Source organism: Natator depressus, chromosome 4, assembly GCF_965152275.1.
Source record: "Natator depressus isolate rNatDep1 chromosome 4, rNatDep2.hap1, whole genome shotgun sequence".
NCBI lineage: Eukaryota > Metazoa > Chordata > Testudines > Cheloniidae > Natator > Natator depressus.
In genome coordinates this window covers 124,116,504-124,129,622 of record NC_134237.1, presented here as the reverse complement: position 1 = coordinate 124,129,622, position 13,119 = coordinate 124,116,504, and the positions used below count along the sequence as shown (strand labels likewise).

Here is a 13,119-nt window from a genome sequence, read left to right as displayed (position 1 = left end):
TGCCGCGGGACAGAAAGCGGCGATCCCCGGCGCGGCCTCCGCCCAGCGGGAGACCAGCACCCAGCCGAGCCGGCTCGGGACCCTCCTGCGAGCGGGGGCGCTACAGCGGGCTGCAGGGCACGGAGAGGCCCCGGGGCGGGGGGGGAGCGTGTGCGCCTGTCCCCGGGCCGCGAGCAGCCTTCCCGGCCCGCCGCCGACTCCCGCTCGGCTTTCGTGTGCAACTCTCCGGTTCCCAGCCCCTGTGACGCGAGCCTTGCACACGTAACCGGCTCCGGAGCGAGGTATCCGAAGTCCTCCCACAAGCAGCGGGCTGCTGGGCTTTGAGGTCCAAAAAACTTCATGACAATCGGTCCCTCGGTTTTTGACAAAGAGCCGTGACCATGTCACACAAGGGGCCTGTCCTGCGTGCCCCGGTTACTACCCGGGCTGTTGAAATTCCCTACTAGCCCGCGGCCTGTGGCTGAGTCAGTGCCTCTACTGAGAAGCCAGCAGCGTGAGCTCTGGTCCTAGGGGCTAGACAAGGGACTGACCGCAGGGGATCGATCCTGATACGGATTCCCGTGGTCTTGGTCGAGTTACACAAACCAGCATTTTCCAACTTGGGCACCTAACTTTAGGCAACCAAATCTAGAGATGCTGACCATTGCTAGTATTATACCAATAAAGGAAAAACCAGCAGGATCTTCTTAAAGGGGAAAAGGCAAAATGCCACATTTATTGTGAATACAGAAAGAATCATAGTAAGCAGTTAGTTATAGCTATAACGTTCCATTCAATCTCATATTTATTCACACATTCATTCATACACACACAGGTTCTGCAAGGTTGTTATCATAGTTACCAGCCTTCTGGCCAGGTGGCCTGGACATGAGGAGGGAGCAGGGCCTTGTCAGATGATCATCTGATGCTCCTGGAAGTTGATTTGCAGAATCAGACCCCAAAGCTCTCACTTTCTAGAGTCCATTTTTGTAGGACTTTCTTCCTATACCAGTCTATGGGAATTACTTCATCATGCTGTTGCTGAATCAATCAGCAGATGTCACAATCCTGACGGCTCCGTGCTGCCAGATGTTATCTTGTTCTTTGGTTCTCCCATTCTTGAGGCTGTTGGGTGGATTCCAGTCTGCCCTCCCGGCTTATGCTCAAATAAATTTGTTAGTCTCTAAGGTGCCACAAGGACTCCTTGTTGTTTTTGCTGATACAGACTAACACGGCTACCACTCTGAAACCTTTACAGAACAGTGTTCAGAGTAGCAGACGTGTTACTCTGTATCCGCAAAAAGAAAAGGAGGACTTGTGGCACCTTAGAGACTAACCAATTTATTTGAGCATAAGCTTTCGTGAGCTACAGCTCACTTCATCGGATGCATTCAGTGGAAAATACAGTGGGGAGATTTATTTACACAGAGAACATGAAACAATGGGTGTTACCATACACACTGTAACGAGAGTGATCAGGTAAGATGAGCTATTCCAGCCGGAGAGCGGGGTGGGGGGGTGGGGGGGGAGAACCTTTTGTAGTGATAATCAAGGTGGGCCATTTCCAGCAGTTGACAAGAAGTCTGAGGAACAGCGGGGCGGGGGGGGAGGGCAGGGAATAAACATGGGGAAATAGTTTTACTTTGTGTAACGACCCATCCACTCCCAGTCTTTATTCAAGCCTCAGTCATGCTGAAACTGTGGAAGAGCAGCATCACTTGCCTCATAACCTCAACCGTGCAGAAAACAATGCCATCCACAGCCTCAGAAACAACTCTGATATCATAATCAAAAACGCTGACAAAGGAGGAGCTATCGTCATCATGGATAGGTCGGAATATGAACAAAAGGGTGCTAGGCAGCTCTCCAACACCACTTTCTACAAGCCATTACCCTCTGATCCCACTGAGGGTTACCAAAAGAAACTACAGCATTTGCTCCCTGAAAAAGCACAAGAACAAATCCGCACAGACACACCCCTGGAACTCCGACCAGGGGTATTCTATCTGCTACCCAAGATCCATAAACCTGGAAATCCTGGACGCCCCATCATCTCAGGAATTGCCACCCTGACAGCAGGATTGTCTGGCTATGTAGACTCCCTCTTCAGGCCCTATGCTACCAGCACTCCCAGCTATCTTCGAGACACCACTGACTTCCCAGCTATCTTCGAGACACCACTGACTTCCTGAGGAAACTACAATCCATCGGTGATCTTCCTGAAAACTCCATCCTAGCCACTATCGATGTAGAAGCCCTCTACACCAACATTCCACACAAAGATGGACTTCAAGCCGTCAGGAACAGTATCACCGATAATGTCACGACAAACCTGGTGGCTGAACTTTGTGACTTTGTCCTCACCCATAACTATTTCACATTTGGGGACAATATATACCTTCAAATCAGCAGCACTGCCATGGGTACCCACATGGCCCCACAGTATGCCAACATTTTTATGGTTGACTTAGAACAATGCTTCCTCAGCTCTCATCCCCTAATGTCCGTACTCTACTTGCGCTACATTGATGACATCTTCATCATCTGGACCCATGGAAAAGAAGCCCTTGAGGAATTCCACCATGATTTCAACAATTTCCATCCCACCATCAACCTCAGCCTGGACCAGTCCACACAAGAAATCCACTTCCTGGACACTACAGTGCTAATAAACGATGGTCACATAAACACCACCCTATACCGGAAACCTACTGACCGCTATGCCTACCTACATGCCTCCAGCTTTCATCCAGACCACACCACACGATCAGTTGTCTACAGCCAAGCTCTACGATACAACCGCATTTGCTCTAACCCCTCAGACAGAGACAAACACCTACAAGATCTCTGTCAAGCGTTCTTACAACTACAGTACCCACCTGCTGAAGTGAAGAAACAGATTGACAGAGCCAGAAGAGTACCCAGAAGTCACCTACTACAGGACAGGCGCAACAAAGAAAATAACAGAACGCCACTAGCCATCACCTTCAGCCCCCAACTAAAACCTCTCCAATGCATCATCAAGGATCTACAACCTATCCTGAAGGACGACCCATCACTCTCACAGATCTTGGGAGACAGGCCAGTCCTTGCTTACAGACAGCCCCCCAACCTGAAGCAAATACTCACCAGCAACCACACACCACACAACAAAAACACTAACCCAGGAACCTATCCTTGCAACAAAGCCCGTTGCCAACTGTGTCCACATATCTATTCAGGGGTCACCATCATAGGGCCTAATCACATCAGCCACACTATCAGAGGCTCGTTCACCTGCATATCTACCAATGTGATATATGGCATCATGTGCCAGCAATGCCCCTCTGCCATGTACATTGGTCAAACTGGACAGTCTCTACGTAAAAGAATAAATGGACACAAATCAGACGTCAAGAATTATAACATTCAAAACCAGTCGGAGAACACTTCAATCTCTTTGGTCACTCGATTACAGACCTAAAAGTGGCAATTCTTCAACAAATGGAATTAATTTGCAAACTGGATACAATTAACTTTGGCTTGAATAAAAACTGGGAGTGGATTGGTCATTACACAAAGTAAAACTATTTCCCCATGTTTATTCCCTGCCACTTCCTCAGACGTTCTTGTCAACGGCTGGAAATGGCCTACCTTGATTATCACTACAAAAGGTTCCCCACCCCCCGCACCCCCTCCTTCCCGCACTCTCCTGCTGGTAATAGCTCATCTTACCTGATCACTCTCGTTACAGTGTTTGGTAACACCCATTGTTTCATGTTCTCTGTGTATATAAATCTCCCCACTGTATTTTCCACTGAATGCATCCGATGAAGTGAGCTGTAGCTCACGAAAGCTTATGCTCAGATAAATTTGTTAGTCTCTATGGTGCCACAAGTCCTCCTTTTCTCTTTACAGAACAGAGCCGCAGGTGTGGAGCTCAGCCTTCTATAGGTCTCTTCACTTCTGACTGTTAAATAGAGACCTGATCCTGCACTGAATTCTGCATGGGCGGACTCTTATGCCTGTCTGAGGACAATGGTGCTTCATGAAGTGCAGCAGTCCACCTGTGAAGAGCTCATTCCAGAATTGAGGTCTAGATGTTTTCATAGCTTTCACAAATACACCATATAAAAATCCAGTTGAGGCTTCAAATTCAGAGCCTTGCCTTGTAATTTCATCCCATAGCCTTATGTAGCCTTGTGATCACTAGGCTTAATTTTTGTAAAATTTCCCCCTTTGCAAAGTGGTTTATGGCATAAACACAGAGAAGTTAGATAAACAAGTAAAGTTATCTTGCTAGAAGGTTGCAACTTAACACTACTTTATTTCTTAGAATTCAGAATGATAACACACAAGAACCAAAGAGAGACAAAGCTGTTCTCTAAGACAGAGAGGCACAACTCACCTTCCCCTTGTTCTTTTCAGACTGACTATGGTACTGCTCCCCATCCCAGATGACTAAGGTACCTTGCCTGCAAGTGGACCTGGAACTTCCTCTCTCCACACACACTCTTAAAGTGATAGCTTGCATGTCCAGATTATTCACACAAGTAAGGGTTATTCATAAGAACAGTCCTATTGGGTCAGACCAATGGTCCATCTAGCCCAGGATCCTTTCTTCTGACATGGCCAGCACCAGATGCTTCAGAGGGAATGAACAGAACAGGGCAGTTTTGAGTCCAGTCCCATCTTCTTGCAGTTGGTGCTTTAGGGATACCCGGAGCATGGGGTTGCCTCCCTGACCATCTTGGCTAATTGCCATTGATGGACCTATGCTCCATGAATTTATCTGATGCTTTTTTGAACCCACTTACTTTTCGCTTTCACAACACCCTATGGCATTGAGGGTCACAGGTTGACTGTGAGATTCATGTGAGTAAGAATTGCAGGACTGGGCCTTATGTTAGTCATTTCAAAAGTATTTTATTCAGTTATTTCCAGAGCAATGTTTTATGTCGTTGTTAACATTTACATTTTTCAGAAATAAATAAGTTTTTTTGTAGCATTGGCTTGGTGTTTTATAAATACCAGAGGTCCTTATCCTGCAAAAGGGACCCACTTGTGCAGACGCCTTGCTCACACAAAGTCCTATGCATGTCCAGGGACTGAATCCTGACGTAACGTTGATGCAGGTGCAGTGATCCACCTACAACTTATTATGGCATTTGTGCCCATGTGAGTATAAGAATCCTTGCAGCATTGGGACTTGAAATAGATAATTGCAGTATTTATATTGGGGTAAGATTTTAAAATAATATTTGTGTAGGATTAAAGTAATTATTTGCCCAGGTTAAATTTTGTTTGTAATACAGACAGTTGTGAGGCTGTTTCAGTGAACTATGTTCTTTATTAGTAAATATACAGCATGTTCCTTGTAGGAAACATTTATTTGAAGCAGAATATATTTAGGTCTCTCATTAGCTTTCCTGAGCTCACCAACATCAGCCCCTGATTCTGAGCCCCCTGAAGCCAGTGGGGAGAATTTGGTGCTTAGCCAGCGGGAGCGAGATGAAAAGGTTCTCGTGTTCCACCCTCATCCCTAGAAAACTACATTTCCCAGCATGCCCCACGCACCATCGCTTAGTTCTGGGGAGCTTTTATTGGCTGGGTGCCCCTCCTCCAGCCCCCTCTCTGATTGGTCTGTTCATACCGAGGTCACCTCTGACTTGATTGGCTCCTGGCCTGTCATTGGCAGAGTCGAGCTAACGTTGACATTTGAAATCCTGAGGCGGGGGCCGCGGCTGCGGCGAGTGGGCTCGGCTGGTTGCTTGCCGGTGACGGGGAGAGCGGCTGCGGGGCGAAGAGGGGAGACACCCGGGCAGCCGAGCGCACAGGCAGGGCCTCAGGCCTGGAACTCGCCGGCAGGTAGCAGCCCCCCCAGCTGCGGGGACGCTGGCGGGGTGGTGTGGGGGGCCGGGAGGCGCTGAGGTGTCGGGGAGGGGAGAGGTTTGTGGGTTCCCCGCTGAGGCAGTCTGGGGTGTGGTGTGGGGCCGGGGGGGGGACTAATGGGACTCCCTGGGCCGGGTGGATTTGGCTCGTGCACTGAGGCGACGGTGAGGGTGTCCTGACAATACGGCGGGGGGGCGTTCGTCTGTCGGCCTCTGAGCCTCCCAATCTCCTGTCGCCCCCTCTTCTCTCTCTCTCTAGTCTAAGCCGATGAAGCGAGCTGCAGCTCTCGAAAGTTTATGTTCCAATAACGTTGTTAGTCTCTGAGGTGCCCCAAGTCCTCCTTTTCTCTTTGCGAATACAGACTCACACTGCTGCTACTCTGCAATCTCTCTAGGCTGTTCTCCCTTCCCCATTGTTGCAGCTCAGTGGCCACGTCTGCGGCTGCCCGGTGTGGGAGCCGCTGCTCCATTCCTGGCTCTGCTGGTAACCGAATGTCTTGGTGATTCACCAGAAAAAGGCCCTCTTTTGTTCCCCTGAAATGCGTGACAGGGGCATGGGGGAGGGGCAGGGGGTTTAATCATCAGCTGACTTGGCAGTGGCATGACCGGGATCTCCTCTGCTCCCTGGTGAGGCTGTGTCACCCTCCGACCTTTCCTTTGAGTTATGTGTTACTTTCGCAGACTTGCCTGTGGGACTGTAACTTACTAAACAGGATGGCTTTTTGTGGCTGGGAAGTCTGAGTAAAATCAGCCTGGCAATCATGTCTTCTAGTTATAAATAAAAATTGATTTTCATTTACATTTGCTACTAACTTAAATGCTGGTATTTTTTTTTAACATAGCTATGGTCATCCCAATGACTATGCTCTTACTGAGTGCTAAATCTAAGAGCTCAATATTGCAAAAAAATAAAATGTAGGTTTTAAAAAATGTGGTATGTTTTACACATGTGCCCAAGGTATCTTTAAATATCCATGTTATTCTATGACCGTGATTCTCAACCTATTTATCATTGTGGGCCACATATCCAGCTCTCTATGTGTTATGTAGACCACATCCACCCAATATATATTACGTGTATGGCCCCGAGGATGTCATATGGGCTGTAGCTGTGTGGTGATTGGGCCCCAAGTGGTCCATGGGTTGAGAACCACAATTCTATGAACTGAACATAGACAACATGCACATGCCAGTATAGAACACTGGCCATGCAAAGCACTGAAGCTACCTGTTCTTCATGTCCTGTGTTCTGCTGAAGAACTGAAGGCATTATTTCTAATGCTCCGCACTAGTCTCTTCTCTCTACGCTCAATATTCAATCCAAACTTTAAGTATGCACAACTGTGTGAGTATTTGGGTATGCTGTTGCCATGATCTTAAAGTTTGACATATATGCCAAAATGAACTACTACTAAACAGTTTTTAGCTGCACATCTTCTAATTTCAGGTTTTGTGCATTCTGAGGCATACAGAGAAACCTGAGTTGACCTTTTTATCTAATGATATTGACAGTTCTGCATATGCAATTGCAGATTGGCACCAATGCACTTAATTATATCCTTCACTAAAACCTAAAGCAATTAAATGTTAAATTGTTGAGATTTATATTTATAAGGTGGAAAACTCAGTGATGGCTTTCACATACTAACTCAATCACATTTACACATGACCATTCTTATGCGGTTGTACCTCATGGTATACTAATATTTATGCAAATGGATCAAGTTATAGTTAATTGCTGTGAAAACTAACTTGTGTTCTCAACCAAATCTTACATTAAAGTAGTCTACTCTCTGCAACACTACTTCAGATATCAAGTATTTACAATGACTTTGTTTCAGAATGTAGAAGTGGTTGCTAATGTATGGAAATCTAGATATGTGGTGTGTGCATATATAGTATCTTTAACTCGATGCTGGATCCCTATTGTGCACATCATATGTCTTTTTAGTGGTCTTTTATTAACTTTTCCAGCATGAGCAAAGGCAGCTAAATTGAATAAGTGAAGAAGTCTGAATGGTCCTTGTTGTGTAAAGAGATCTGGTATTAAAAGGATGCTGTCAACTTAAATCTTATCTTATACTTTCTGTTTTATTCACTGACTACTTAGAATATTACAACTACAACTCTAAAAATTCAGTTCACTGCTGCTCACAGGTTTGTGTGCATGTTCCCCCTTCTCCCCCCCCCCCCCCTTTGGCTTGGACAAAAAGCAGTGAGGTTAACTTCCCTTGAAGATTCTCAGAGCTGTAATTTGGGGGCAAAGTTTCAGTTGACACTGTCCCTTTAAAACAAGATGAGGACTAAAAAGAATAGCAGACATGCTTTAAATCCTGCTAAACTTTCTTGCATACCTGTCCATTTTTAAAAAACCCTCATAGATAGTTCTTAAACATTCAAGAGTAATACTAGGCATCTGTAATTATTATCACAATCATACCCACAAAAAGACAGATAAATGAAGAGTGTCTGTCAGAAATCGCCAGAGTTAGAGTCCAGTGCCAGCATCAAAAACATTAGGATTTTTATAATAATTTTTGAATACTTGCTTTCACTGTCCTCTAAACTTCTCTATCTTTTGTCCTTGATATAAAACCCACTGAAAAGTAAGCATACTATAAATTGTGCTCCCCTAGATCACTCGTAAAACAAATCAGCCTACAAAGTCTGATGAGCTGTGTATAAGCTCCTTTAATGTCGACGGTAACGTTGCATGGAAAAATTATATTCCCTATAAAGCTCTTCTGGTTCTCATGCTAAAATGTTATACATAATATTTATGTAAATAGGACCCTATGGTTCTATGTGCCTTATTATGTCTGCTTGAACTGTTGAGTCACAATTTATATTTGGGAGGAAATGCATATTATGCTTATGTCCTCCGTACCATTTCAGAACATTAACTATTAAAAGCTCTGTTCAAATAAGGAGATTCTGGAAGCTTAATCATGATGCATTATAAATAAAATGTAGGAATTTTGCAGGCATTCTGTTTCCCCTGCAAAAACTGTGGCTACGCATAGCTTGAATATCATGACAACTGCATGACTGCACATACCTGTCAGGTTTGGGGGAGGGGAGGGAAGAGAACTTGTGACCACGTTGTGTTTAAAAGCAGAGTTGCTGATGTAATATTATATGTATCTGCTTTTTCAATGTATTGTAGTATGTTAACTTGCATAAGGATTTAGAATAGTTGTAAAACTCAGTTCTGTGGCTGTTACAGTCTTTCTTCACTAGCATGCCAGGCTGTCTGTTAAGTGTCCAATTATCTGAAAGCACAGCTGTCTGACAACACCCTCTCATTCACGTTGTGGGCATGTAAATGTGTTTATTTTCTAGAATGAGTCTGCAGATTTTAAATGGCGAAAACATCAGTGATGATCTAACAGCAGAAAGCTGTTCCTTCCTTTTCCCACCACCAGAGTCCACAGGGAGACCTTCTATCCTTCGTCCATCACAGAAAGAAAATCTGCCACCAAAAAGTGTAGCAAAAGCTATGAAGGTATGTCTGCGTTTATGTTAGCCTCTTCCTTCTCACGCTTTCAGGGCCTCGCTCTTAAGAGAAAAAGTCATGTATGTATTGTTGGGGGCTTAAAAATATTCAATCAGAAACTACTTTTTTTTTCACCTCAAAGGTAACTTTTCAAACTCCTATGAGGGATCCTCAGACTCACAGAATCCTGAGTCCTAGTATGGAAAACAAACTTGATACTACTTTCACACTAGATGATTGTACTGAAGTTCTAGGAGACCTTCATCTGTCTGAAACCAGCAGTGCTGCGTGAGTAATACACTTAGTGTTCTTGCAAATAATTAAGGCTATTAAGAGTGACTGGTTTGTGAATGCAATATATGTTGAGGATGACTATCTCCCATTAGAAATTTTGTCTGCATAATCAACTCTGACACTTTCATACTTATCAGCAAGTTCTAAATTGTACAAGTAAAGCAATCTGGTGCTGCAATTAAAAATGATACAGGGGAGCCTACATAGCTGGAGCAAAAATACCCTAGTAATAAGCACTACTACGATAGTAATTATAATAGTATGGTAATTCCCGCGTTCTAGTCCCAATGCTTTCACTGATACTGGTCAAAGGAGTCTGACTAGAGGCAATGCTTGAGTTATACCTATAAAACAATGCTGGGAAGACAAGCCCTTAGACTACACCATTGTAATACATGTACATGACTAAGATTTTTTTCAGTGGTACTCACTTATAAGTAGGGCTGTTGATTTAATTGCAGTTAACTCACACGATTAACTCAAAAAAATTAATCGCGATTAATCGTAGTTTTAATCACACTGTTAAACAATAGAATACCAGTTGAAATTTATTAAATATTTTGATGTTTTTCTACATTTTCAAGTATATTGATTTCAGTTACAACACAGAATACAAAGTATGCAGTGCTCACTTTATATTACAAATATTTGCACTGTAAAAATGAGAAACAAAAGAAATGGTATTTTTCAATTCACCTCATATAAGTACTGTAGTGCTTTCTCTTTATTGTGAAAGTGCAATTTACAAATGTAGAATTTTTTTTGTTTTGTTTTCGAGTGCAGTTAAGTAACAATGTAAAACTTCAGAGCCTACAAATCCACTTAGTCCTACTTCTTGTTCAGCCAATTGCTCAGACAAACAAGTTTGTTTACATGTGCAGGAGGCAATGCTGCCTGCTTCTTGTTTACAGTGTCACCTGAAAGTAAGAACAGGCATTCACATGGCACTGTTGTAGCCAGCATTGCAAGATATTTACGTGCCAGATGCACTAAAGATCGATATGTCCCTTCATGCTTCAGCCACCATTCCAGAGGACATGTGCCCATGATGATGATGGGTTCTGCTCAATAACAATCCAAAGCAGTGCCAACCAACACATGTTCATTTTCATTATCTGAGTCAGATGCCACGAGCAGAAGGCTGATTTTCTTTTTTGATGGTTCGGGTTCTGTAGTTTCTGCATCGGAGTGTTGCTCTTTTAAGACTTCTGAAAGCATGCTCTACACCTTGTCCCTCTCAGATTTTGGAAGGCACTTCAGATTCTTAAAACCTTGGGTTGAGTGCTGTAGCTATCTTTAGAAATCTCACATTAGTACCTTCTTTGCATTTTGTTAAATCTGCAGTGAAAGTGTTCTTAAAACAAAGAACATGCTGGGTCATCATCTGAGACTGCTATAACATGAAATAGATGTCAGAATGTTCAGTCACAAATTTAATGCATACGTTATTTTTTAACGAGCATCATCAGCATTGAAGCATGTCTGCCAGAATGGTGCCCAGAGCATGAAGGGGCATATGAATGTTTAGCATATCTGGCATGTAAATACTTTGCAATGCTGGCTACAACAGTGCCATGTGAATGCCTGTTCTCACTTACAGGTGACATTGTAAATAAGAAGCGGGCAGCATTATCTCCTGCAAATTGTAACCAAACTTGTTTTGTGTGAGTGATTGGCTGAAGAAGGATGGAGTGGACTTTGTTTTATTTTTTGCAGTTATTTTTTGTACATAATTCTACGTTTTGTAAGTTCAACTTTCATGTTAGAGATTGCACTACTGTACTTGTCTGAGGTGAATTGAAAAATACTATTTCTTTTTTACAGTGCAAATATTTGAAATAAAAATAATATAAAGTGAGCACAGTACACTTTGTGTTCTGTGTTGTAATTGAAATCAATATATTTGAAAATGTGGAAAACATCCAAAAATATTTAAATAATCTATTGTTTAACCACGTGATTAATTGTGATTAATTTGTTTAATCGCTTATAAACCCTACTTGTATGGCATTTTGTTCTTTTTTTCAGAAAATTACTATCTCCAAGCTGGCTAAAAAGAACTGGATAATCTTTGACTAGTGGTCAAATTCTGATCTCAAATCCACGCAGCCTCTCTGAACTGAACAGCAGTATTTGATTCTAGATCTTTAGGCACAGTCACTAATTTCTTAGTTATAATTCATATGTCAACTAAACTTCTTGCTCCTATGTCTCTAAATGTCAGGGTCTGACATGTAGGGATTAAGTGACTTTTACAATGGCAAAGTGGAACATTTATTGATGGTGTTGTACAGTCATGATTCAGGCACAAGTAACAGCATCTCAAGAGCTACTGCTTTTGTTAGAATAATAGAATATCAGAGTTGGAAAGGACCTCAGGAGGTCATCTAGTCCATTCCCCTGCTGTTGTATATCTCCTCTCCCTTTCTCCATGCTACAATGAGAATGCTTGTGTTGCTGCAGTCTAGTATTGTGTTGTGGTAAGGAGTATGAGGACTTATTTTAGGACTAGGAGGAAGAAAGTACTGCAGACGGAAACTTTCAAAGAACAGCACTGTGGTGCATGGTTCTCAGGCTCTTATTGGTTAAATACTGAAAGAGGATGGGAGGGGTCTGATTACTTAGACAACAAGTCTTGCAGAGAAGAGACTCACAGGGTGGGGAGATCGTAGTGAACTATATCCTTTCTTGCTTCCAACTTTGTCATGCTGGAACTTTTAACTGGTTGGCTTTTAATTATGTTTTGCTGTATAGCTTTTGTGTGTGTGGCATTCTTCTAACTTTTTGTACTCTTTTGCAAAAGAGGCAAAACAATGGGAGGAAATACTTTTTCAGGAAGTAATGTCTTAATGCTCTATCATGTGTACATGAGCTACAAATAAGCAAACTTGAGCTCAGGGGTGACATGGGAACATAACATTAGAATGTGTCTGTAGTGATTATGCATAATCTTTCTATAATCTGTTCACTTACAGCAGTCAGTCATTTTTCTCCCCCCACCCCCTGTGTTCTTCCTTGCCTCTCTGTTTTTAGTAAGTCTTAGCATTCAACTTCTGTATTCAGAGCAGTCTATGCAATTCTGGCATACATGTTTCATAGATGGCGGGGGAGGGAAGGGAGTGTTCACGGACAGCCAAAAAAAAAAAAAAATCAGCAGTGACCAGAGAAAGCAAAGGATGGAATGGAAGAAGTGAGTCATGTTATAACTTGATACATTATGTTGATGGTCACCCCCATTCTTATAAACCCTGTGTGAATATCTACAGTAGTCCAGGAATCTGTACCATTATCTGAATCTAAGTTCTGTAGGGGTTTTCAGTACTACTGGTTCTTTACTACTGCAGTACATATTCAGCCTATCCAGAGAGTTATGCTCTGAATTTCAGCCTCCCTTGTAAAGCATTCCTATGTGGGGTTGAGGAGAAAAGGAAGGGGACTCAGCAGTGTGTTTCTATCTGAGCACAATGTGGTGGAGGAGAA

The 13,119-nt window shown here is 43.1% G+C and overlaps 1 protein-coding gene across 2 annotated transcripts in view; it reads left to right on the top strand.

The window, feature by feature from the left end:
• The window catches only part of TACC3 (transforming acidic coiled-coil containing protein 3), a 31,373-nt gene that overhangs the window by 296 nt on the left and 17,958 nt on the right, over positions 1-13,119 (top strand). The window contains exons 1-3 of one of the 2 annotated variants that reach the window (XM_074951834.1): positions 5,674-5,826; positions 9,192-9,354; positions 9,488-9,633. In XM_074951834.1, coding sequence (XP_074807935.1) covers positions 9,193-9,354; positions 9,488-9,633 — 308 coding nt within the window. In that variant the 5' untranslated portion in view covers positions 5,674-5,826; position 9,192. Of the gene's footprint in view, positions 1-5,673; positions 5,827-9,191; positions 9,355-9,487; positions 9,634-13,119 lie in introns of those variants that run through there. The other variant, XM_074951833.1, reaches the window with a different exon arrangement.